Raw genomic sequence first — 26,902 nt, 5'->3', positions numbered from 1 at the left:
CTACTTTAAGTTCTTGTTGCTCTAAAATAATTAAATCCAGCTGTAAAGAGTGAAGTCTGTCAATTAAAGTCTGACGATTAAAATCACTTTTAAATTACGCCACAAGGTGAAGCCAGTGAGCCGGTGGATTCCCTGTCAGGCTTTAGCTCATTTCCCATCATGCTTTTGTTTTTCAGGTGTGCTCGCAGTTGAAGTGCCTGCGTGAAACCCGCGAGGAGGTACTGCTGCTCACGCTGATCCTCCAGGTGCTGCATAACGACGGCTCTGTATTCTTCACTAAACCCGACCTCTGAACCCGCGGGGGGCGTGGCCTAACACCTGCCGGGTCGTCTTCCTTACCTGTCCCGCTGCCTGAATTACTGCAGCCCGCACGCACGGCCCTCATGGATGCCGTGACGTCACCTGCGCAGACGGGCGGATCATCACAGCCTCCACCAGAGCTCAGGAAAAGGTCAACCGAAAAATCCCGAAAATCCTCATTTTGATGCTTCGATGGTAGAAACAAAATCTTAAAAAGGTTTAACTGAAATTTCTCAATTTATGGTTTAATTTTCTTGAAAAAAAATCACGCTTTGATGAGTCCCTGAAAGATGGATGTCAGTTTTCCTCCGTTTTCTTCTTCATCACACCCACAGCCTAACTCTACCAGCCGTACAGTTATAGATCCAGATTCCAGCTCAGATACCTAACTGTGAAAAATCACATTTAAAGACTAAATACTAAGTTTGCTGATAAACAGTTGGTTTTCCACCATAATTATTATTTTAATTTCATAAAAAAGCAGTTTTTCATTAGCCTTCAGCCTCAGTTCATCCTTTTGTCTCTGTGTTTCAGTTCTGATCCTCTGTTGGCCTTTAGGATTGGTCGTCTGCTAGGATGTAGAATGACCCGTCTGGCACTAAAGTCTTTTTCTACATTTCTTTTCAAAGGTGAGTCGAGCTTTCAGCCAGAGAGCCTCAGAGAGGATCTTCCAGTTCCACAGAGACTCCAAACCCCTCTGATGGACACACACTTTCCCCTTCATAATTCTACGTTTGTGTACAAATCCTGGTCTGGTTTAGTTTGGACAGAAAACAGTCCTACAGGAGTTTTCATTGTGGTTTATTGTTGATTTTTCACGTTAACATTCACACGTAACTAAAGGAATGAACCCTGGAAACGGGTGAACCGTATTTTTAGAGGTTCTGATGATCCAAAAATAAAGTTCCTCCGAACGCTTCAAGGCTGCAGCCCTGAGAGCGGTGTGGGCGTGTCCTCAGTGCTACGGAGGGGCAAAAGGGACAAAATGTAAAAATACTCCATTTAGGAAATATGTCATCAGCTTTGGGGATCAGTGTAGTTACAACATAGACATATTTGGCTGATTTCATTTTTTTTGCTTTGTGCAGTCATTTAAATATGAAAGTTAGTGGGCGGGGCTTACGATGACATGGCTTTGGTTTCACATTTTAAACTTTGAGAAAACGTTCATCCTGAGCCTTTTATTTTAAAATTCTTTTTCGCCATGAGCGATAACCTCAGGCCCGTGAGTCTAACCGCCAGTCCAGGTGCGTCCAGCCAATAAGGACGTGCCAGAGCAGCTAACGTTGGTAAACGAGCAGGAATGCGGCCCTCTGAATCACATTAGTATCATCCTGTCTGAGGCACATCATAGGCAGGCCAGTTCACCAGATGACCACTAGGGGGCTTCTTAGAAAAGAAGGTCCAATGAAAAACAGACACGTAAAGTCACTCACTACTTACTCCACTGTCAGGCACTCGCCATTTTATTTTTACTGTCTATGAGATCTGGACTGAGTGACTCCTCCCCCCCGATGTTCCAAAAAGGAAGTACCTGCTGGTTCCAAGAAGCCAAACTCCCGCAGACTTCTATAGAGAAAAAAGCAGCTGTTACCCCGTCTATTGGTCAGAAGAACTTGTCTTACTCTACATTTTCAAGCTTGAGAATACTCAATTTTTCATGATCTGATGCCTCAATAAAAGTAGGTGGGGCCTGCTGGCCCCAACATTTAAAACCTTTGTCAGATTTCGTGTAGGGGTGTGGCCTTCCAACAAGCTCACTCCTGATTGGTGAGAGTGGTTGCCATGGTGGTTGGGTTAGTCTATAGTGGCTGCCACCGTGCAGAAATTAAAATGGGGTTTGTGCTCGGCTGGAATTCTGACACTTTCATTTATGGGAATAGAGCTGTGAAAGATCTTGGAACCAGATGTGCACCGGTTTGACATTTCACACCAAGCCTCTTCCAGCTGTGAGCTCCTGCGCTAGTATCGGGAACGCTGTAAGGGCGTTCAAGAATGCCCGCGTAGCACGTTCCTGAACGCGCATCACATGCCCGGTGTGTCCGTATCATAGAACGTCACAAGTGCTGCTGACATTTAAGCTTCTCTGTCTCGTCACATTCCCACAGAACATTCAATTAATAAATAAATGAGATTTTTAGTCCAAATTGAAGCCATTTAAGTTCATGGCTTGATCCCATCTTGTCACTTTTCACCCTCCATGCAGTCGAGGTGGTCAGGAGAGCCGGCCGCCGTGCGCAGCGCTCTGGTGGGGTCCACACACAGATACCACAGGTGCACATGACAGCACGGTGACAGTTAGCAGTTTTTGTGGGGTAACAGAAAATAACCGACTAAGCGTGGACTCTAAAAAACTGTACAGCTAAATAGAAAAGGTGGGCTCTCACCTCTACCGGGTCCTGTGTATTTGCTGGAGTTGTCCTACGTGCTTCAGCTTATGGCACATTTCAGGTGGAATCAAAGTGACTTCGCTGTCATCTGAGCTGCTCCTGCATGAATTTGGGGGCAGATGACAGATGAGAGCGAAGCGGGAAGCAGGCCTGCACAGAGGCCTTCTGCAGGTTCTGCACGGTTCTGCAGGAGGAAACCCATGAATCTGAGCTCACAGCTCAGCGGCAGATGTTCATCTTTACGCCTTGGCACGGTTCCTCAGAGATCTGCCTCCTCCCTGTCCAATCTTTTCTTCAATTTCTTCTACATTTTTTTCATATTTTTCATACAAAAATGGCACTCTCGTTAATTTTAATCGCTTTTTTTTCTTAAGGATGTAACTTGGCATAAACGGTGGTGGCGTTTTTTTCTTCCTGCAGGTAAACAGTAAGTGGGGCTGTGACTTTAAACTGGGATGAGCCTTCAGGAGGTTCAGCTTGACCGGAGGAGAAGTTCATCATCTTCATCTTCCTCCTGGAAAGTGACAGTGCCAGCCAGGTCCAGCGGGATCGTCGTCCTTGTTCTGACCCTCATGAAAATGTGCAGACTCCATCTCCCAGGTAGACACCCCCCCCCCCCCCCCCCCCGCGCGCTGTCCCTTCGCCTCTCCGTCATCCTTCCTTCTCAGGAAGCTTTTTTTCTTTTTTTTTGGTTCTTGAACTTCAGTTTTGGCTAAAATGTGATGCACGGGTCCACGGACAGAAGCTTCTACATGAAGTGATGGGGAAGGAGCTGCCCACAAAGTCACGCCGAAACCAAAGACCGGCCATCCGCGTGGCGTGCTCGCAGGTGCTCATCGGGGCTGTCTTTGGGGGCCAAGCGGCCTCTTACGGCGGCTTTCCAGACAGGTAGGAAATCAACGCGGCGATGGCACAGATGTAGGTGATGACTCCAAACACGATGGAGAGCACGGAGAGCCACAGAGCCTGGCGGGAGGCAGCGTTGGCGCCCTGAAAATCCCCCTGAGCGGATGCCTTGTTGGTCTGGAGAGAAGATAGAAAGATTAGTGGCTTAAAAATCAGGAGAGAGGAGCGTTTGTCATCGTCCAGCGTTGTCGCTGGCTTATGCTTTTCTCATCCACTCAATCTGCCCGCTCGCTAAGCCTCTATTATGTTTTATCTCTGAAGCGCACGCCGCGGCGGCCGCTGCCTTTCAGCCTGACCTCTGCCTGGGCGGCTCTTCAGGATATTGGAAATCTATCACCTTGAGTTTTTCTCGTTATGGCTTTAATTAGGCCTTAATGAAGGCCATTGATCGCATCCGAAGGCCTTTCAAGATGACTGCTGGGTACCTTTACAAATAAGTTAACTGATTATTGTTCTGCCTGTGTCGAGTCATGACAGAGGTGTTCAGGAGGTTTTGTGGTGACTCATTATTTTTAATTCTGTTTTGAATAAAATCATCACTTTTTATGCCTCTATTATGTCCATTTAACTTCAAAAACGTTGAAATGCGGATGAGCATCAAGTCTGAGCTGCTCTGATGTTGAGCTGGAAGAGAAAAGAGATATGATGCTAAAAACAACGAACCGGTGATGGTAAAAGGTAAATGGCGTATACTTATATAGCGCCTTTCTTCCTACAAGGACAAAGCGCTTTACAGTCACACACCCATTCACCCAGTCACACACATTCACTCACACATTCACACACTGGTGGCGGCTCCGCTGCCAAACACAGGCGCCCGCCTACCACCAGAGGCAAGGTGGGGTTCAGTGTCTTGCCCAAGGACGCTTCGACTCATGGGCGTGCAAGGCGGGAATCGACCCTGCAATCTTACGATCATGGGTCGACCGCCCTACCGCTGCACCACGGCCGCCCCTAACGTCACTAAATAAATGATGTCACTAAAGACACAAAGACACAACGTCTTAAAGGTCAAGCTTTTCTCTCTCCATCCTTTGATTTGTTTGTTAAAAATCATTAATCATTATGATTTTTAAAAGGCAAAGGAAATTATGACTTTTAAAAAAAGTGAAAGTTTTTCTTTATTTCAGTAAAAATAAAACGTAAAAATTGACATGTTTATGCATGAACTGCTTTTTACAGGAAAATGAATAGATCTGTTTTGGGCATGAAAAGTGCTCTTTTTTTTTTTAAATAAAGTTTGATGAAGATTGAAATTATTCTCCTGGAAAATCCAAACAGAGGAGCAGCAGGAGGGACTCGTGACTCCGACTGACAGAACAAACCTTTTTGATTGAAAACTCCCTGCTGTGGACAAAAATGCAATCATTTCCTCTGATGTGGTTTGTGTTTGATTTGTCTTTCAGGACTGTGTGTGTGTGTGCGTTTGTGTGTTTGCGTGTCTACCTTCTGTGAAAGGTAGAAGGCAGCGATGCCCAGAGGCCAGAAGCAGCAGAGCATGGAGAAGAAGGCCAGACCCAGGTAGTCCTGAGGGATCATCAGAGGGAAGTTGCTCTCGCTGTCTGTGTCACTGAAGTCATCAAAGGAGGAGTCCTGGGATTCAAACACAGACCGCTTTCAGGCCCTCAAACACACTTTGACCTCTAGACGCGCAAACCTTTGTTTGCTAATGTTCCTGGCCGTCCACTCTGACGTCCGCTTGTGCAGCAAGAGCAGATCCTTCACAGCTTTTTCCTCGTTCAAATAGAAAAGAAAGAAAATGTAAAGAAGCCCCTAAAGGCGGCTGAGTAAATGAAATCTGTGGAAATCAGGTCCTGGCGACATGATGTAACTCTGCAGGAAACCCCAGGAGGACGAGCATCTCTGCAGACAAACGGGAAGCTTTCTGATCTGCTGCAGGTTCTTCTGCTCAAAGGCACTTCAAGAACCCGCAGCTACTAATGTAAACTTACAGGGACAGGCTAAAAAAACCAACATAAAACACTGGAAATGAGCTCTGAAGAATGAAGCCCAGCAGATAGAATCTGCACACAAAACAGCGTGAAGAAAGAAAATCTGCTTTTTGGAACACACAAAACATTACGTTTTTTAATAGTTGGGTCATTTTAAGTTCAGGTTAAACTAGATTTTTATTCAGAAAAATAATAATAATTAAAAACACGAGTGAAGTCACAAGTTATGCAGAGATGGGTGAGGATTCAGAACAGAAATCAGTGTTTTTTAGTCTTTGGGTGTCATCTATGCAGAGCTCAGCTGCTGTATCCATTAAAAAATATTCAACTTTTTAGTTCACATTTAGATATATCTTGTAGTAATATAACAAATAAAAAAAATCTATACGTATGAATTGGTTTTATATTGTTTAAAATATGTTTCGATGCTAATTTTACGTTTCTTACATTATTTTTTTTGTCTTTTTTCATATTTCTAAAAAATGTTTTTATCTTTCATACCCCCGCACCAAAGAACTTTTCACTTTTATTATTATTTCAAATGACTTAAATGTTTTCGTAAAACTAAATAATTAAATTTTTTTTGGTTCTTTCTTTAAATTTGTCTTTTTTAATTCAGTTAAAAGACATAGTGTATTTATAGTTTTTGATTTAATATTATTATTTTATTCTTTGTGTTTTGCTTTTATGTACAAATTCTTCCTCCGTTAATCTAAACAAATCAAGTTTATAATTACAGTAATGTTTAAAAGAGACAGAAACAACGGAAACTCATACATTTTCCTTTAGTGTAAAAATAATTAACGAGCATAAGAATATAATTTAGTCTTAATATGATGAATATTTTCAGCCTTTTTTTTTTTACTTGTGGTTTCAGTGGTTTGAGGCAGAAAAAACAAATACTATTTAAAGCAGATTTTTTGTATTTCCGATGTAAATTTAAAAGTGTGTTAAAGGTGAATTACTTTTTTGGCCCTGTGAGTTTTTAATTTGCTTCTTTACTTTTATTATTCAAAGTTTCTGTTGGATTTTCTGGGCTTTCAGAGTTCTCATAAGCAGCAGAGCAGGCGTTGCATCTAACAAGATTACTTCCAATAATACTCAGCACACAGGCGTGTGCGTTTCATGGTGATAAGTAGGCAGGTAATCCATCTGCAGACAAACGCTGCGCTCAAATAAAAAGTTAATCATGTGAGGAAACTCTGATCATCCCTCTTTGTGCATAATTGATCTGCTCCACAGCTGGAGCTCATGGCAGAACAATGTTCAGCAAATGAGATTCTAAGGATCTGAGGCGACGCGGAGGAGGAGAAGCTGTGAGGTTCGATCACTCCTCTCTTGTTGATGTGGAGCAAACCAACCCACTGCTTTAGGACTCAGTCCTAAATGTCCTTAATGGGTGGATTCGGGCGACCTGCAGGTGAGAAACGGCTAAACCAGCACAAAGAAAAAATCAACGTTGAGGACCACTCGGTGAGCCAGTAGAGCCAAAAATGCACATTTTTACTACGGGCATGCTGCCGGCGACACGGAGCAGTGAACACGCAAGTGTAAGTAAGGGGTAAGGAAGCGTGTTATGCGCATGCATGGTTCATTTTTTCGGAGTGTTTTTTTATGGTGATAGGTTCAACCTTATTATTTTGTGCATGCCCTGTAATGGATTGCCAGCACCCACCCGTAAAGACATCCAGGACTGAGGAATCTGTTTGTGCCGTTCATGTGATACGTGCGTGCTCCTCGTGTGCAGCCTGACTGTTAGAAAAAAGCTAATTAGACAATCAGAGTGCAGTTTGTGTGGACGGGCATTGAAGGGCCAGTACTCCCACCTTACTAGTGACCAGAGTGTGGCAGTACGAAAATGTATGCAGTGGCGGGTTTTTGAAATGGGCGACATGGGCGGTCGCCCAGGGCAGCATTTTCCAGGGGGCGGCACGGTCGAGGGGAAAAAAATCATTCAGTATTTCCTTTCTGTGATGTGAATAGCGGAGCACCTTCATTCTCGTTATCTGAAGGTTTCATTTTAAACGTTAAACAGCGCCCTCTGCTGCATGACAGTCCTATAAGCTGTAAGAATTTACAAGCCTCAGTTGCATTTTTTTAAAACTTGTATGTTTGAACAATAAAGTAAACCATAATAAGCAAATGTATATTTCTGGGTCCTAATATGGGGGGTACCGAGGGGCACTACTGATGTGTCTCGCCCAGGGCGTCATTTGTGCCAGAATCGCCACTGACTGTATGTCACCCGTACGTCATAGGTGTGTAACGTCCATTAGCTTTACAAATACATCACGATAAAGTCACCACACACACTGCGCCCCTTGGGGTGGCCGTACGAGCCTCAAAGGAACTGCATGACACACGGTGCCCCTCTTCTGCTACCTTCACACCAAGAAAGGGACTCGAGAATACACTTAGCAAATGGTGTTCACACTGGACTGTTGCTACCCAATGCTAGCGCGGGTACCTTCAGTTGGAAGAGGCTTGGTGTGAAATGTCACGAACTTGCTCCAGGCTTTCTCTTTCACAGCTCGTTTCCGATAAATGAAAGATTTGGTGTCGTAAACGCACAAACCGCAGTTATTAATTTCTATGATCCATTCTCAAACCTCCGTGAACTTTTGGGGACGTCATCCATTTGTCACGACCAATCCGAGTCACTGATTGCTCAAAGTTTGACTTGGTTTAACTTTTAGCGCGTTTTTGTACGTAGAGATTGAAAAAAGTCTTAAAAATGTGCGTAGCTTTGCAAGGGGTTAAACCGTTGCGCTATCCTAGGCCCTTTAACACTGGGAGTTGGGTCATCTAGACCCACTGGACAGTGCTCTGAACCTTGTTTCTTCAATGATTTGTGATCTTCACTGGTGTCCATGGATTACATGAAAACTTTCCACCTTTATCCACCTTTGTCATTGTGACGGAGCGCCTATAGATGCAGTCACCTGCGCACACGCACACACAAACACAAAAGCATACACACGCAGTTTTTCCACACATATTAACCTCTCACCGCATTTTCAGACGCTGTGTCACGAGGCAGGCGCTCCTTGGGTGGGTTGTGTTGAGGGTGCACACTCAATGCGCTTTACCGGGAGCCGTTAAGGACCGCGAGTTTCAAACGGAGGCGACACCTGATCAGCTGTGTTAAGACGCGACCGGCAGCAGTGGGCGGAAATGACGTCATCACACAAATGGGGGAAAAACAAATTATTCATGTAAATATATTATTTATTATTGTTTGTAGCATTTTGGGATGGAGGGATTTATTCCTAAATGGTTTGGAATTATTCTATGTTTTTTTTAATTTTATTTTCTTTGTAAATAGGTGGCAGAAATTGCCAGAATGACAAGCAAAGGACTAATCAGAGGAATATGCAGAATCCAGCCTAATGGGAGGGGCGTAGCGTATATAAGAGGGAGAGGTTAGTTGCCGCGGGCGGGCAATGAGGGAAGACATGGATGTGCTCCTCTCCTGTGTAGTGCTGTTCAAACTATGTAAAATTTCACTGAGGATTATTGCACTTGGGGAATTGTGGAGAAAAATAAACCAGTTGCAATTGGAACACGACTGCCTGGATCTGTGAAACACCCATCCTCATCACAGTCATGGTAGGGCGAACACGTCAATGTAAGGATCGGGTCATCTGGACCCAATAGGATAGCACAAGGGTTATGCGCAGAAACCCCCAACCTGCATTTATGTGTGTTATCGTGGACGTTTCATTGGAAGTGGGTGTTTAAGACGCAGCAGCTCCTTGGTACAACCCTCCATCAGCCGGGATACCCAAAAGCCCAGCGCACCTGTATGGGTGCATGTAGGGCACCTTGACCTGCCTTTAAATTTCCCAAACAACCAAAAGTGAACACGTGAAGGACATGTCGGAGTTCTCCTTTCCTAGAGCAAAAAACAGCCCCAACCCCCAAACGACTGCAGGAGTGTTATTTTCTCCTCTGCAGCAGAACAGCTTTACGTAACCTGACAGTAAGCCTCCAGTTGCCGCCTGCATTTGACAGAACTGCTCGTCTGCCTATTTTAGGATGAGCACTGAGGATGTGAAGGATGGATTTCAGGCACCTTTTCTCCAGAAAAGTTCCACAACATTTACAGACATGGTCCAAACAGAGAGCATCGGGATCAAGATAACCAGAAAGGACATTGATGTTTCTGAGTCCAGAAAGCTCCATTGGTGGTTGATGTGGGTGAAGCTTCAGGAAACGGGGCTCAGCCCTGATCATCACCAGATTCAGTTGCTCAAGATATTTTAAGTCAAAATACAAATTGACGCTCGAGTGGCATTGTATGGCCTGACTAGTCTGACTACTCACCACCGATGCATGTGACAAATTAATTAAAAAAAAAAAATTTTTCACAACGACAGCTTTTCTGGTTGTTTTATCTCCATAGCAACCATTTGATTTTTGGGTCTCCTGAAGGTGACAAATGGATCGATGTCATTTTTAAAAGAATCTGCAAAAATAAATTTTTGGATTTCCTTGGCAACTGAAGTTTTTTGTCAACCGCGTCCACATTCCTAATGTGTGATTCATGTAATACATTTTCCCAATATTCCGGTAAAAAATATGAACATAGGAACAGAGGGGCGCCACTTCTGCAAACTCCCTACGCAAACGCAGTTTAATGTCAACAAACTTTCAAACCAACATTTGTTCTCAGGTAGCTTCCCGATGATGCTCGAGGTGTAATGAGGCAGTAAAACCATAGGGCAGGGATGTCAAACTCAATTACAAAGGGGCCAAAATCCCATACTTTAGGTTGAACGGGATAAACATCTACTAAACACGCTAAAATTTAAATTTGAGAACATTTTCAAATGTAACTTTTTAATATGAATAAAAACACTCAGGAATATTATTCCAGAATAAATCAACTTAAACCTTAAATAACTTATAATATTTTTCTCTCCATAAAAAATATTTATAGTCAAAATTATGCAAGTTAGAAATAAAGTAAAATTTCCCATTTTGCCACAATGTAGCAGTCAAAATTTTCACTCAAATTTGCCGTTCAGGACTGCTGCAGGACAGAATAGAGCCTAAAAGAGTTCAAAACTAAGGACTGGAGAGAACTTTATCCATAAACTCCATCCCGTGATGAGAACAATTCATGAAAATTCACTGATAAATACAAAGTGTGCTAAGAAATAAGATGATTCCATGGATCTCAAACACTATTAGCATTTGGTGGACAAAAGCTTTCTGGATACGTTTTGCAGAAGAGCAAACTTCTGCCCCTTTTTCCAGCTCCTCGCTGCTACTCCTTTGCCTCTCCAGGAGCTGCCCGGCTCTGCCTAAAGGATTTAAAGCTTCATGTGAGCGGCGGGACTTACGTCAGAGTCAGGAAGCAGGTCGTCCTCGTCGTCCATGCTGTAGGACACGCTGCGGAAGTCCTGCGCCTCGGCCAAAAGCTTCCTCTCCAGGGCGGGGTCGGGCCGGATGTCAACGAAGGTGGTCTCCAGGTAGTCTTTGCTGAGCACGGGGTTGGCACTGCCCCAGATGGAGGCTGCGGGGTAAAAGGACTCCAGGGTGCGGGGTAAGGAGCAGGGGTCCAACAGCTGCTGCTCCTGAAGATCCAGAGGATGCCCACAGAAGCTCTTCCACGCTAAAGGAGGGTAGGCCTTGTCCTCCTCACACTTCACCAGGAGGCTCTTGATCCGGCCCCCTGGGTCCTGTCCCGGTCCGGTCCCCGACCCGGGCACAGAGGCCCAGCTGTTGTCAGGTGTTTCTCCCAGAAGAGGGTGCTCCAGCTCATCCACACCATCCATGTCCTTCTCTGAAGAGCAACCGCACGGGACTCCACCACATCAACGGGCAGGTGTAATCGTCAAATCGGTGGTCTGAAGGGCGTGCAATCGGTTTATGCAAAGGCAGCTGCTTTGCTGGTTTTAGGGATAATCCATCTTTAATCCCATTCTTTCATTTTTCTGTTATTGCAGGGCTTCATCCACGAGACAATGGAGAACGCCCAGTTCACGGGAACCTGAACGGTCTGACGGGAACCTTCTCCTGGACGCTGTGAGGAGTGGGCTGACCCTGCATCTCCTCTCAGACCCCGACGGTTCCGGCTTTTCTGATGGATGACTGGACGGATCGGCTGTTTCCGTTCTGGCTCAAGCTGCCAGGATCTTCACGGGGGGCCGAAGAAAGCTGCGCTCCACGTTTCTTCTCCAGAGGAAGCAGCCAGCGACCCCGGCTGGACCTGAAGCTTCACACAAAACTCACTGAACTGTTTTGGTTCTTGTTTTCTCTGACGGCAAACAGGCTTCTGTCGTCCAACCAGGAGATCTGTTAAGAGAAGAACAAGGTCACACAAAATGTTTAGACTTCCCAACCTAAGTGAAATATTTTCCTCACTGGATCCAGAAATCTGAACCCCATAATCTGGAGCCTCCATCCCCGCAAGCATCTCTAACCTTCTTCAGCAGCGCTCTGCCATTCCACTAACTGCTCAAGTCCTCAAAGGACTGAATGTGCAGAGTTATAATTAGCTCATTTATTCAGTTTCTGCCACCCCGGCGAAAATTCCCACTCCGAGACCGCGAGCTCGGATGCGCTTAGTTAATGAGAGGGGATCTGAAAGGCTGCCTGTCCTGATTACCCCCCCCCGTGGGATTCAACGGCTTTTCGTGCTGATTGTCAACTTGTTAACACACAAGTGTGTAACAGTAAAGCATGTGAGCAGATGACTCCTCCTCATTCCATCACCTCAAATGGTCTATTGACCACAAACGCTGTTCAAAGGTGAAGCATCATGGGAGATCAATGCCCACCAGCAATGTCTGATTTCATCACATCCCTCAGGATCTGCTCTGATTGGTCCAGTTCCAGCTGAGTCAGCGATACACGCCGGGCTGTTTGGTCAGAATCTCCCAAAAGCAAGAAACATAAAGATATAAAAGCTCGCTTTCATTTGCTAAAAGAAAAAAGTTCACGTCTGCACTCCTCTGCCTCTGTCCCCTAAACGTTCAGTTATTCCTAAACTTTTAAATGACAGCACAGTTTTAATGTTCACCCACTCAGTTCCTAAATACGCCCGCTTAGTTGTCTTTACGCCCTTTCAATTATTGGCAGGTATGTAATTCCATACTATTTCTTTAATAAAAAAATTAATCTGCAAATTGGGTAAAAAAAAATTGTCTTTCCAAACTAAGATTGTGTTGCTACTAAAAAACGATCTTGATACAATTATGTTTTTCTTGCAAAACAGAAAATAAACACTAAAAAGTCCACAGTTAAAAACAACACTTTTTCTGGAAGATTTTTTATTTTTTATTCTGGAGGGGATAAAAGCATAAATTGGGTTTAACGAAACCACTACAATCTAAAAATTAACCCAAAAATATGTCCAACAAGAGAAACTCAAGAATTGGGTTAAAGACGAGTAAAACTATTTGTCTTAAAAGCACAGCCTTTTTACTGCCACCTCGATGGAAATGCAGTTTTTAACACGTCTTTGTAGCATTTTTCTGAATTATGGAGGACACATATTGAGTATTTTTTATCCAAATGAAATTTTGCTCCGTTTCTTGCGTTAGTCGTTGAGTGTTTCTGGCTGATCGGTCTTTACGTAAATTCGATTTTGAGCTGTTCATAATTGTTTGGTTGGTTGAGAATTACGCAGTTTATGCGTATTTTCGGTAGTTTATTATTCCATAAATCTTATGCAGCTGTGAGGGATTTCTGCAAGATGCACACGCACATGTGTAGCTTTCCACGGCCGTTCCACGTATGTCTAAGCGACTTTATAGGCATGTACCACCGATGTATAACTTTTATATCACGTCTACGGCACACTTATCACATTGAAATAACGTAATTGATGCACGAATCGCTAATAAATTGCATGTAAACAGCGTAATAATCACGCATGGTTCATGTTCTTCGATGGTTTACGTCTTCTCTGCGTGCTTTATTCGTACTTCTTCCATGTTTTAACGTAACGAACACAACTTTTCACACTTTTTTCTACTTATATTGTCACGTATGACCAATTTTCCTCCATGCAATAAGCACAAGAACTGACATAGGGACTTTGTGACACGGTTTTTAGCAACAGGGAGGGGAGGTTTCTCTGCCCACTTTTTAGAGACGCAAATTTCTTTTTTTTTTTAACGTGTCGTCATCTAGAAGACACAAACTTCTAATGAACTGCTGCCGCCCTGCAGAAACTGTGTCCTAGAAAGGGCCGCGGACTTTCAGATTTTGGCTAAAAACAGCTTAATCGTAGTTAAAAGACCACTGGGAACGCTTTGAAAATAGATCAGAAGAGGAGCAGAGTGGGAGCTGAAGATTCAGTTTCTGCAGTGCAGAGAGCAGCAAAGATCCTTTTCAAAGAGCAAACATTTCTAATATCAGAAAAGTCTCGTGGCTGACGGCGCTTTTCTCTAATGACGCCATCATGAGAGATCGTCGAGTCTCAGGAAAAGAACAACTGAGATCCTCAGGAGGCGACTTACTGCTTTGTTCTTCCAACTCCTCTCAATGTAAAGATCAAAAATGACGAGAAAGACAAACATCTACAGAGAACATCGAGAGCAGACAAAGGGAACCAGCCGGAAAAAAATAGACGTTTACATTTAGATTCCCTGTCTCCAACCAGGACTGACTGGAAAATATACCTCAGAGCCTTTATGCTGAGATGCAAACAATCCAAACTGTCAGGAGTAAAAGACTAAAATACAGAAACAGATGCAGAAACTCTCATAAACTCAGAAGGACAAACAGCTGAAGTTGAACACGTCACCACCCATTACACCTTTGACCTTCTCCAATCGATCTGTGCCGCCGTAAATGTCCACAGGCTTAAATATCAATTACTGCTGTTCTTTTACATGTACATTATGATTTGACCCCATTTTTAATGTTGATATACTTCTAATTCTCATGTTTGTTGCTAATTTCTCTTTGTTTTTATAGGGAGACACATGGACCACCTGTCCAGGGACAACAGATGAAAATCTGGTTCATTTAAAGTGGAATGTCAAATAAACTAACAAAATAAATACATTAAAAAACTGCAGAACCGTCAAACAATGAAGCCAATGCAATCGCCGTCACCTGAAACCAGACTAAAGGCAAACGAGTGAAGAACAGCAAACAGAAAACTCAACAAAACCCTCACAAACACAATGAACAGCTTCTTGGCTGTAGAATAGAAGCTAAATTAGAAATTCATGTTTCAATTTTCCTTTTTTGCTTGCTTTATCTCAAAAAAAAAAAAAAAAGAAATTGGAGAAACTTGTAAACAATGACGGAAAATCTAAACCCACAGAAACAGACTCAAAAATAGCTTCTTTGCCCAGGCAACAACCCTGCTAAACTCCAAAATGCGCTGTTAAAAATTGCCACAGCACATGCCAATGTATGTTTATATATGAAAACATGTAGGTAGGCATTAGTACATCTGTGTGTACTAATGCCCGTGTAAACCTGTCAACACTTCCCCACGTCCATGCTGTTTTAGAACATCTGACATGTTTATCCCTTGTTCTATCTTAGATGGTCCCCCCCCCCCCCCTTCCATTGACGTGTTCTCCCTACCATGACAAAGGTGGATAAAGGTGGAAAGATTTCATGTAATCCATGGACACCAGTGAGGTTGACAAATCATTGAAGAAAAAAGGTTCAGAGCACTGTCTAGTGGGTCTAGATGACCCAACTCCCAACGTTAAAGTGCCTGGGATAGCACAAGGGTTACACCTATACATAATTATGCACATTTTCTTTGTACATATTGACATGTTTTAAATTAGACTTTGTTAGATTTGTTTTTTGCACTTAAATGGAGATTACTGCAATTTCATTGTCCAATTGGACAGTGACAATAAGGCATATCTATCCATCCATCCATATATCTAGATTCTAGAACGTCATTTTGAAGGAAAATGTGTTCCTGAAATCAAACTACTGATGCAGAAAAAGACGTTTGCTGGTCGTTCAAGTTTGAATTTGTTCAGTTTGAAACACAGTTGTGCAAAAAGTTGATGAGCAAATTTGTTTTTATGAGAAAAACTTAAAGAAAAAAACAGATAAAACTAACAGAAAGGAGATGAATTGATTCAGGAGAGCAGTGAACAGATGAGGAATGAACTCAGTCACATCCCAAAAACGTAACACATTCATTCTAAAGTAATTCCTTTATGCCAGAAAAAGATGATTTATGTTGTTTCGATGTCATTAAGTTTTAGGTTTTCTGAGATAAATCAGATTAACATCTAACCCTGACGAGCTGCGGTTGTTAAAGTCCCTCTCCAAACATCTATTGATCTATTTTTAAGGTGTTTAAAAATACTATGCTGTTTTTATCAAAATCCCAAAAAACCTTTTGCCTCTGATATGTGGGCAGGACCGTTGGTGCAAAGCAACCCCGCCCCCCTTCCTCTCCCCTTTGTTGAGAGAGAGCTCAGCGTATTTTCTACATCATGACTACAATCTTTTGAAACCGCTTTTTTTTTAAATCTGCTTCTGATTCTCAAGAACACGTTGAAAACACCAAAAACACGATTGCCATTGGAGTGGGTCTTTCATGTGTAAAAAAAAAAAAAAAACCCAGTTGATGCTTTGAGAAAACACAACAATCTGTTAGTTCGGCTGCTGCCGCTGAAGTTAGAAAAATAAAGAAATTGAAGCGCTTAAAGCTTAAAAAAGCTTCAGCTTTGCTGCATTTCTGCACTCATCGGTGCTCAGGCAGCCTCAGCTGCAGGAGCGGGCAGGTCATGTCTTCTCCTGTCCGATCGTTTTAACCACTGAAGCGGTGGTTCATGAGCAGCTCGGCTGCTGTTCTAACACAACCCTCAGCTGAGCAGCAAATGAGCCGTCCTTCCTCTGACAGACGAAAAAAAGAGACCAAAGTGGATCAAATGTGTACCAAATGATTGCAGAAGAATGAAGAAGACGAGCTGAAATGTTCATGATCTGGATGTAAAATGAATTTGCTCTCAACAAACGGGCGGTTTGGTTGTTTTTTTCACCTCGCTGACCTCCGGCGCAGCGTGACTCACTGCTATCCCCGCAGAAGCTCGTGTAAAGCCGACACAAAGATGAACACAACCAAAATGTTGTGTTTGGATGGAGGGCCTTATTTTTTATACCTCCTCTCAAGATGGTATAAGCCCCGCCCCCTGACCACAGGGAAGCTGCTGAGAGCGTGGACGGACGGTTGTCACGTCATTTCTGACAATGCTTTACTAAATACACTTTTGGTGACGCTGGACGTTCCAAACAGAAAACCGGCTGTCGGATTCAAACCGTAAACCAGGAAAAACGTCCCTTCAACAAACTTCCGGAGATCCAATCAAGAGCTTTTCTTCTCTGTGGACTCGTCACGTCAGTGACTCATCGCTCCAGAAAGCTGAGGAACAAAGAGTGGCGTTGGATGGCGCCGCGGAGGCCGGACCGGCGGAGGGATGGTTTCATGACGTCAGCGGCAGCAGGCCGCCTCCCTCTCCTTGCATCCCTGCAGCCTCATTCCAGGACTCAGCACTCAGCTTTATTACGCCCCCGCCTCCCTCCACCGCCACCCACCCACCGTAAAAAGACTTCTGTCAGCTCTATTATCCGCCCGCCTCCTTCTCTGATCCGGCAGAGCTCATAAAGCATCCAGTCAGGTGGAGGTGGAGGTGGAGGTGGGGGGCTTTCCAAGGACGCCTCTGCAAATCACCACTGACACTTTAACAGGAGGTCCTCCCCTCCGCTGCCGACTCCCCCCTCTCCTTTCAGCCGGCTGCTTCCACAAAGACGCCTCCCTTCCTAACCTTCCTCTCCTCCATAATCCAGCCGCACAAAAGCGCGTCTCCTTCTTGCTCCCATTTTATCCGACGATGACATGAAATGCAAAGCCGGAAATGTGCAACCAAAGGAAAAAGTTGCTGCTGAGTCCTAATGGGGATTTTCAGCGACTCTGCAGTCTCCTGTCAGCCTGTGAGCGCGTCCTCCTCCTCCTCCTCCTCCTCCTCCTCCTCCTCCTCCTCCTCCTCCTCCTCCTCCTCCTCCTCCTCCTCCTCCTCCTCCTGTGGCGTTTTAGCTGATACAGATCAAGGAGACCCAGGAAGAGCACTCCAGTCAAAGAAATAGGAGATATGAGTAAAAAAGAGATTTTGGAAAGGGCAGCGACGTCAAGAGTGAAAAACATCAATAACGCAGAGAGCGGCGTTGTCAGGCCCCCGGCCGCTTACACTTTGTTTTTTCAAAATGACGGCTTTTCTGTTGGTTTTATGGCAACCATATTATTTTTTGGTTGCCAGGGGGTGACAAACAGGTCCGTGTGATTTTGAGAACAATCGACAAAAGGACATTTTTGGATTTCCTTGGCAACAGAGGTTTTAGTTTGAATAAACCACGGCCACATTCCTAATATGGTCATATCGTCTGTCAAATCTTTACGTTCAGCTTGAGCCAAGGATTAATGTAATAAATGTTCACGATAATACGGCTAAAATAAATAAAAAAACGAGCGAGCAACGAGGGATGGCGCTTTAGCCAGCTCCCCACACTAACATTGATGAAAATCAATCAACTTTATTTCTGCCCATGTTTCCCAGTGTTGCTCAAGGAGTTAGGAAATGAAATCCTCAGGAGTTTAAAGTTGTTGCTGGCGCTAAAAAGGATTTTTTTTTAATTCAAGACCTCTTCAAAAGGTCAAAGGTCAACAAAAACAGACTTAACCTGGCAGTTCATGTGTGAAATTTTGTGAAGATCGCTCAAACAAAAGTTTGCTTTTGTGAGCCATTGGTTGTGTGGCCATCCCATAATAATATCAAAACTTTCCTTGATATCCCCAACACATGTATTTTAATTTTTTGAGCCAAATAAGAGATCTTGGCCCTTTTTTTTAATGATTTTGCTCGTTGTGATGTCATCCTTTTTTTGGGAGGGATAGAAAAAATTCCCTGGTTATTGAGGATGTGGCGGAGGCAACATTTTTTGCTCAGAGGCGCAGCAAAAAAAGAAGAATAGTGAAAAGTATGTGGTGGTCCCGCGGTCCAGGACAGTATCGATCTATGGGTTTGAATCCCCAGCCTTCCTCCTCTCCTCGCCTTGATCTGCGGAGCGACCGCTGAGAGCGGAAAAGATAAGCAAAAAAACAAGCAGGAACACAGAGCGCTCAAAGTAACAGCACGTTCCCATGGAAACGCGTTCGGCGGTCGCTGCAGGATAAATGAAGCTCCGGCTCATTTGCTTTCCAGCTCCGCTCCTCCGCATTCATTCCAGCATTCGCTGCGTCTTCTCATTCCTGCAGATTTTTTTTGAGAAAAAAAAAAAACAGCCAGATTTTCCAGATACATGCAGCCCCCCCCCCCTCCTCCACGGAGCCAGCCTGACATGACCCCCCCCCCCCCCCCCTGCATGTAAACCTCCATTTCTTGCCCCACCTCACCTTGTTTCACACACTATAGGAGGCCGTCATGCCCCCCACACGACCACATCAAGCGTCACTGTTGCTAAAGCGCAGTGAGGACACCCCCCCCTCTCTGTATGGGGGGGTCACTGTACTGTAATGTGAGTCTACGGACATCGAGGACTGCCTGCAGCTCACCATGATCCGTTGTTGTGTTCGTTTGCATGCATGAGCGAGCCTTTCTGCTTCACTGACAGTCGGTCTGTGCGCTTTTCTGGGGTTTACATCCACGCGTGCGTGCATGTGTGCATGCATGCGTGCATGTGTGCACGCATGCATGCATGTCAGCTTCATGGCATGTTTTCATCAGAGCATCTCTGCTCTTTCGAAAGCACAGACACTCCTGGGGGTAAAGCCTGGTTCTTCTAGTGTGTTTTTCTTCTTCCAGATGTTTCAACCATTCTGGTCCGCAAACATTCAGCTTTTACTCCTGGTTTTGGTTACGATTTATGAAATATTAACGATCCACTCTGATGAAAATTGTGCTTTTAACGCATTCTTGTGGCAATTTTCTCCCGATGAAGGACATTTATTAAGATAATTAAGATTAAAACTGCAATCTGAGTATTTCTTTATTCAAATCGTTGTGAATCAGGAGCAGATGAAAAAATGCCGTTTGAAAAAGATCAGATTTGTAACGTAGGAAAAAATAAACTGGGCGGGGCCATAATGCTCCATTCTGATGCATCCACCTGCAGACAAATAGATCCAAGAACGTCTTTGTTTTCCTGGAATCTGGGTCTAAACTGTACGTCTGGATAGCGACAGTTCTGCTCGCCATTTTTGTTGCACAACTCAGCGATGGATTTCTGATGAACTCCAGAATCTGCGTCCCAGCAAACTAAATGATGGAAAGATCAATCCTTCTTGTTCAATGGAGGTTCTGGATCGCTTTAAATGAGGTTCTGGAGATGAAATCTGCAGCGATCTTAAGCTGAAAACCAGACCGTTTAATCAGATTTTGTTAGTATTGTGTAGCTGTTTCACACTTTCCTGTGTTTGTTCATTTAGTGACTTGTGTTGCTTTGCTATTTTTCGTCTATGTTGCACCTTTTGTTGCTCCTGTCAGTGTCTTCTTTTGTCTCCATCATCAGGTCACAGTCTTTTCTTTGACATCCTGACATTTCTTTTTCTCACAGCTCCTCTGTTTTTTTTCTTTCTTTGTTATGTTTTTCAGAACTTATTTTTTATTTGTAGCTCTGAAATGTAGAAAAATGAAACATATCTGACGAGTTGTTTAAAGACAGTTTTACATTTGAAATAGATCTGGGACCATCAATACAGAAGAAAATCTCATTTTTATAGTCCATATCTCTCTTCAGGAGCCTTTTAAAGACCCACTGCGATCCTCTTTTGATGTATTTTAAAGCATTCCCAGTGGTCTTTTAAACATGAAGAAATGGGACATGGTTTCTGCAGAGCGGCAGGAGTTGTGGGCGGGACTATTGGTGCCTAAGCCTTCCCACGCTTCCTATTATCCATCTGTTTACACGCTCTCCTGCTAGCTTACAGCCCCTCACAACCTAAACCTGACATAAACGGTGCAACAAAAATCAGTCTGGAATGGAAACTGAGTTTTCTGCTCCATCCTTGGAAAGTCCAGAAGAACCAAAGGTCCAGGTTCAGATGAACATCTGCTTGTTTGTTTTTAAATAAAAAATATCTTATAAACTCCTAATTTAACTACATTTGTGTGATTACTCTGAAGAGGTCTGAACATCTGAACAATGCTGCTACTAGAATGTTACACTGCTGTGTTTGGCCAGAAATTAAGAAAATTAAACGTTGTGATTTAACATGACAGAGGAAGAACCGGTCCACAGCATGACTTTGGGGAAAAAGCAGAACAATTCTTGCTTTAAACATGCAGTGAGGAGGTGAAGGTGCTCAGCAGATGAGCTGTTTCTTTTTTCTGTTCTGTTTAAAATCTGTTTTGGGCAAACAGCGCCCCCACACAGCGGCTACTGGAACTACACGAGGACTACAGATGGTTGTGTGCACTCTCGAGAGTGCAGTGTGAAAGCAAACTAAATACAAACCCTCCTCATGAGCAGACTTTGAGTTTCACATTTTTCCCTTTTTTAATGTAAATGTAACTCATTTTTCTCCGGAACTTGAAGCTGGTGGAAATTTGGTTTAAAAGAATCTGTTTGGTAGTGAGGAAGAAAAGCGCTGCACGCGTTCACACGACTTCAAACTACCTCAAAGATCAGAGTGAGCGGGTGTTTGTTGTATTGATCTGCATGGACTTTGTTACCTTTTGCATAAATCGTCGTTCCTGATTCAGTTACACTGGCTGCAGTGGCAAAGGTCAGACCTTCGGGAAACCCGACTAAATGGATGTAGCATCATCTCAGTAAATGGAGCTGAGCAGCACGTGTCTTTATGCAGCAGCTTTCTGCTCCAGCAGCATCCTCCTCCTCACTGGGGGCACGATGCGCAGCGTCCCTCCTCTCTCAGAGAAAAAAGTCCTGCTCTTAATTACGAACCGCCAGCGGCTGGAAATGTCCTTTTGGAAGCTCCCGGAGGTTTTTGTTGGTCCGCCCGCACGCTCGAAACTAAAGGCTGGTCCAATGTGTGCTCTGACAGATTGGGTTCGTGCCTTTGGAGAGTGTGTGCTCACAGAGCAAACAGCCGAGAAACACAGTGAGGTGTTTGCTCTGCTGCTGCTGCTGCTGTGACCCACAGCAGCAGCAGCAGCAGCTGCTGCTGTGGGTCACAGCAGCAGCAGCAGCAGCAGCAGCAGCAGCAGCGGCAGCAGCAGCAGCAGCAGCAGCTCCATTGCAGGAGGAAAAATAAATATTAAAAGCTGCTGAAAACAGCTGCTGCTGCTTTTGCAATCATGTTTTCATAGAAAAAATAAGTCTGAGCTGAAACTTCCTCACAGACTGCAAGATTTTAAACTTTAACTGAAATAAAAACTGAACTTGAGCTGAGATGTGTTCAATATTCTATCATTTAACTGAAAAAAATGAAAGGAAAAATCGGATTAAAAACCAGATTATCATCATTATTCCAGTGTCAGACCCCCTCCCCCTCCTCCCTCCTCCTCCTCCTCCTCACCTTAAGTCCTCGTTGCCCCGTGGGTGGGAGGGGGGACGCAGAGGTCCCACCGCTGCCTCCGTGCAGCAAACAGGCGCGCGCTCGTTCCGTGGGAGCTGCAGACGAAGTGGAACTTGTCTTCTCAGCTGCTCTCTCTAATGAAAATGTTCCACCTGCGCATCCTCAGTCAGTGCCGCATCCACGGAGCTCCCTCCTCCTCCTCCTCCTCCTCCTCTTCCTCCTCTCAGAGCGAGTCTTTCCTTAATTCCGGTTGCAGAGACTGAATCAACTTTCCACACAGAGCCTCTCTGCTCCTCTTCCTCTCCTCTTTTGTCCATCTGATCCTCCACCTCCTCTTCTTGTGGAGGATGGAGATCCGGGTCCTAAAGCCGCCGCTTTGGCGCCGTTCATCACGAGCAGAGAAACGGCGGAAGCGAAGCGGAGTGAAGCCGGTCTGCCTTTTCAACGCCTCTAAGAAGATTACCGGGCCAGAGCCCGAATTTGGGTCCAGATTAGGTTTGTGTTCAAGACTTGCGAGTTAAGGTCAACCGCTGAGTGAGTGTGCGCGCGCGCACGCTCGCAGATGCAGCAGGCGCGTGCGAATCCTCATTGTAAGGATTGAGCCTCACGTGCAACAAATACATGCGGGCGGAGTGAAAGTATGAGATGGAAAAAAATCGGGCTGATGCGCATTAAGCTCGAAAGTGGACAGAGGCAGCAATCCAACACAACCTGCAGGGGAGGGGGGGAGGGGAGTGATTATGCATTGACCCTGCGTGCGCGCGCGTGTGTGGTCCACTTCACCCTGTGACCCACTTTACCCACCAGTCCTCCAAGATGCAAAAACAAGCATCCCTCCTTCATCCCGCCTCAGGAGCAGCAATCCAGGGCTTAATTTGATAAACTGACCCCCCACCCCCCCACACACACACACACCCTGGAAGGGGTTTAACCTTTGGCTTGTTTTTGTTTTGCTGTTTGCTCCTCTATCCGGCCTGCTCGGCTGCTCCGCCGCCCGGGTTGGATGCTCCGTTTGCCTCCCAGTCCATCAGTCTGAGCCCACCCTCTCCTCCTCATCTCTCTCTTCTCCTCTTCCTCCATCTTCCTCTGTGTTTTACATGTCACTGGACAGAGGGGGGCGGGTAGGAGGTGGAATTGATTTGCTGCGAGAGATGAAATGAGGGCACTAACGATGGGCGCCGCTGACAAAAGCTCTGCTCCTGACGTATTGATCTGATCGCACACAGCTGTCTGCCGGAAGGAGGAAGATTTCCAGCCCTGTTCTATTCCTGAACATCCATCTTTTTTTCGGGTTATTTCACATCTTCAGATGATCTGAAGTTTTCCCTGGAATCTGCACTCTTGCAAAGTACAAGTTAGGAGACACCTCTGATGCTAGACGTCCCCTGGTGCTGCTCCTCGTGCAGTAAAAGTCCATGTCCGGATGAGAATCGTGTCGTTTCAACTAAATACAAACATAAACCGATGAAAACAGCAGAACTTTATCTGCAACATTGTCGTCTGGAAAGCTCAGGATGTGTGTAACCAAATCCTTTCACGGGTTCTTTAGGGAGAGGCCCCCCACCCCACAGGACAAACCATCACTAACCATTGACTGCATATGAGAACTGGACTGAGTAACTCCTCCCCCTCTCGTGTTCCAAACAGGAAGTGCCCTCTGGCTCCAGGAAGACTTCTATACAGAAATAAACAGCTGTTACTCAGTCACTCTACTGGCCAGTATAGATACCTTGCAGGTTTTTGATATTTAAGTCATTAACTGAGCAATCAATAAAAGTAGGAGGAGCCCACCGGCCCCCAAATCCAATGTTCAAAACGTTTGATAGATTTTGTGTTGCCCGCTTTTGAAGTGGTAGGGGTGTGGCCTTCCAAGAAGCTCACTCCTGATTGGTGAGAGTGCTTGCCGTAGAAACGTCGACTCAGACAGATCACTGACAACGTCTGGCTCCAACATGGCGGAATGGACATGCCAGCCATGTTGGAGCCACAAGTAAACCAGTTTCTATGGATGACGTCACGCTCGCTCAGTTCAAGTGGCGTTTCCCTCGTTGCTTGCACATTTTTCACTGGATCATTGTGAAAATTTAATACGTGAATCGTTGGCACAAGCTGAACAAAATGACATAACACATGATATGAATATATTAGAAATGTGGGCGTGGTTAACAAGAAACCTTCGTTGCCACAGAAATCTAAAAATGTACTTTTCCCAATTCTTTTATAAATTACATTAACTTGTTCGGGACACACCCAGTCAACCAAAAAACTAGATGGTTGCTATGGAGATAAACCAACTCAAAAGCCGCCCTTTTGAAAAAAAGTGGGAGGGGGTTTCACAATTTTGTCTCATGCTTTGATGTTCTTTTATCTTCTATGTTAAGTTTGTTTGATTACATTCCTGCTTGTTGCTGCGAAGCAACACAATTCATGACAATGGAGTGCTGCTTGATCCTGGCTGCTTCATTCTGACTCTGACCGACGCTCCAAAAACCTGCTCGGAAACAGTGAGGAACCCAGGGTTATGGGGTCTGTGATCCTCAGGCCACGGTTTGTGTCCAAGCAGCGTGCTGATCCATGCATCTCACCTCTGAATCCACCATGAGGCTTTCTTAGCAGAAGTTTTTGCTCTTCTTTCTCTCAGCGCTCAGATCCCAGTGAGCCCGATGCACCGATGGCTGAAGAGAGAACCTCCACAGCTTCGATTGGCTCGCTTTCTCACTTTGTAAGAAGTTACTTTCTGGCACATGCATGGACGAAATCAAACCGAGGTTTGCTTAGATGCTTTTTGAACATCTGCTACTGAAGATCTCACCTGCAGTCACTGTGGAGCAGGGATGAACTGCAGACCACAAAGCCTGCTGTCCTGACTGTTCTGTGCCTTCTCCTCACAGCTCGTTAGTTAGAGACACCTGGTTCAGGTACTTAGCAGTGGGTGGGGCAAAAAAAAAACTGCAAAACAAGCTCTTGAGGCGTGGAGTTATCATCCCTGCTCTGCAGTGACCTGCTGACTGACACTGACAACTCAATTCACTTTCTGGGATTTAACGTGTTTTTTAGATCTGAAGCGAATGAAATCTCCAAAGTTCATCTTTTAACCACCGTGTTCTCTGATCTGCAGGAAGTGACTCTTTTCCATGACTGGTGTCATGGTGGCCTCCCTCATTTGCCCGCAGCTCCAAGCAGATTTCTGAATATTAGGCCAACCCGGGATTAGACAGGTGAAAGTCAAATACCAGCTTGTGATGACACACGTTCATCCATCCTGCAGAGGTCCCGGGAAGGTCGGCCTTGAACTGTAACTAAAGTTTATCTTCAGAAAATGAAAGCTGGAAGCTCAGGCTGTATTTCATCTTGACGAGCTCGTAGCTCGTATTTTTCCAGCTTTGCTGTCAGACAGTCTGCGTTCTGGAGATCTCAAACATAAAACAGGCGGCAGTAAAATCCGTCAGCTCTGCTTTGTGGAAACAGCTCAGACATTGCCAGTTTTCCCATCATGCACTGGACTTTCTGCCGGTTCTTGCTCAGAGTTTGTCTGCCCATAAGTGAAAAGGACAAATTCTTGGTGATCTTGTGAACTTTGTTTTTATTCCACAGCTCTGTATCGATGTTTCACAAGGAAGTCATCTATTATTCCTGCTCCAGAAAAGCGCTAACAAGAGGTGCTGTGAGCGTGCCAAGCACTGCCAGCAAAATGCAGATGCAGCCGCTCCATCCCAGCCGATGAGGGCTGGTGTGCAGCCTTTCACGCCGCTGCTGCCCTTCCATCCTCCCTGAAACAGTGTTCCTGGTCAAACTTGGCCCTCATGACTCTTTCATTCCTGCCCACAAACGCCCCAGTTCCACTCTCAGCCTCCAGGAGAGGAGGCTCTGAATTATTCATCTGACATGGGAAAGAAATACTAACAAGGATGCTGAAAATGGAGAACGCACATGTGTGCAGGCGTGTTTCTGGGAATAAAACACACAGACCAACATTCAGACTCTGTCGTGTGAAAACTGAACCCTCTTTCAGTCCAGAGGAGTCCATTTCTGTTCATACGACCTTTAAAGTTAAGAAGCGTAGGCTTAGAGGGAAGAAGCAGAGCCGTCTCAGCCAGAAACAGTCATTTCTGACTTTTTCCGTCCATCAACCTATACTTTCGTCCTCATATCAGTGCCATCATGGTATTTACAGAACATTTTTAAAACCAACTCAGACAAATATGGAGTTTTTGTGGCATTTTTTTGATGATTAATAAAGAACTTTAAGCTCTAAACTGCATGTCTGATTATTTCTTTAATCAAATCTCTGTAAATCAGGAGCAGATGACAAAAAGGGTATTTGTGTCGTAGGAAACACGCTGGGAGGTGCTCCGCTCCATTCTGATGCATTCACTGTCAGACAAACAGATCCGTGAGCGTCTTTGTTTCCCTCTTCTGAGCTGGAATCTGGATCCAAACTCTACGGCTAGATAGTTTTAATATTGCTCGTCATTAATGTTAGGTTGGGGGTGTGAGGGGCTGTAAGCTAGCAGGGGAGAGTGTAAACAAAGAACTTTCAGTGAGGGGGGCGGGGTTTAATGTTTTTACCCCAAAAGTTCTAAATATTGTGAAATTTCCACTTGTTTCTGTTGCAGATGTATTTTTCTTATTTGCTGTTTTTTCTCTTTCTTTTTCTGCATATTTATTTCCTTTTATAATAAGGGAAGGTTTGTTATATAAGTATGTTGATGTTACCAGTTAAATGACTGTCTTTTATTTATTGATTTAGTCTTTTTGAACAAAAATAAGATTTAAGTAGTTAATCGTGCAGTGCCTCGTCAAAGGTTTGCCATAACTGGACAACAAAGAACCAGAAGTCGGTGAACTTTGGTTTGACTTTAAGGTTCAATTTCAAA

General features: G+C 44.6%; 1 protein-coding gene and 1 long non-coding RNA gene across 8 annotated transcripts; one reads left to right on the top strand and one right to left on the bottom strand.

The window, feature by feature from the left end:
* Positions 1-1,084: 1,084 nt before the first annotated feature.
* tmem91 (transmembrane protein 91) lies at positions 1,085-22,166 on the bottom strand. 6 transcript variants are annotated; one of them, XM_004075475.5, is made up of 4 exons: positions 22,026-22,166; positions 10,897-11,851; positions 5,043-5,189; positions 1,085-3,713 (listed from the first exon to the last, which is right to left on the bottom strand). In XM_004075475.5, the coding sequence occupies exons 2-4, from the start codon at positions 11,329-11,331 to the stop codon at positions 3,558-3,560; spliced, it is 738 nt and encodes a 245-aa protein (XP_004075523.1). In that variant the 5' UTR covers positions 11,332-11,851; positions 22,026-22,166; the 3' UTR covers positions 1,085-3,557. The 6 variants fall into 6 exon arrangements, with proteins under 6 accessions (XP_004075523.1, XP_020563683.1, XP_078786339.1 ...); XM_020708024.3 differs by lacking the exon at positions 22,026-22,166 and adding an exon at positions 21,220-21,508; XM_078930213.1 differs by lacking the exon at positions 22,026-22,166 and adding an exon at positions 16,537-17,486.
* Positions 22,167-22,796: 630 nt separating this feature from the next.
* On the top strand, positions 22,797-26,276 carry LOC144981798 (uncharacterized). 2 transcript variants are annotated; one of them, XR_013647285.1, is made up of 3 exons: positions 22,797-24,572; positions 24,667-24,747; positions 25,144-26,276. It is a non-coding gene; the product is annotated as an uncharacterized LOC144981798 (long non-coding RNA). The 2 variants fall into 2 exon arrangements; XR_013647284.1 differs by having other exon boundaries at positions 24,667-24,793.
* Positions 26,277-26,902: the final 626 nt, after the last annotated feature.

Source organism: Oryzias latipes, chromosome 13 (genome assembly GCF_053564925.1).
Source record: "Oryzias latipes strain Hd-rR chromosome 13, Olatipes_Hd-rR_3.1".
Classification (NCBI taxonomy): domain Eukaryota; kingdom Metazoa; phylum Chordata; class Actinopteri; order Beloniformes; family Adrianichthyidae; genus Oryzias; species Oryzias latipes.
Note: the sequence above shows the minus strand (reverse complement) of the source record. Positions and strands in the feature narration are given on the sequence as shown.

What these genes read in the sequence shown, in the direction of transcription:
- tmem91 (XM_004075475.5), bottom strand. Translation starts at nt 11,331, where the DNA reads ATGGATGGTGTGGATGAGCTGGAGCACCCTCTTCTGGGAGAAACACCT. An exon ending in ACCTGCTTCCTGACTCTGAC is followed by an intron (nt 5,190 to 10,896) that starts GTAAGTCCCGCC and finishes TTTGAATCCCAG; the next exon opens with GACTCCTCCTTTGATGACTT. An exon ending in CCTTCTACCTTTCACAGAAG is followed by an intron (nt 3,714 to 5,042) that starts GTAGACACGCAA and finishes TCTTCTCTCCAG; the next exon opens with ACCAACAAGGCATCCGCTCA.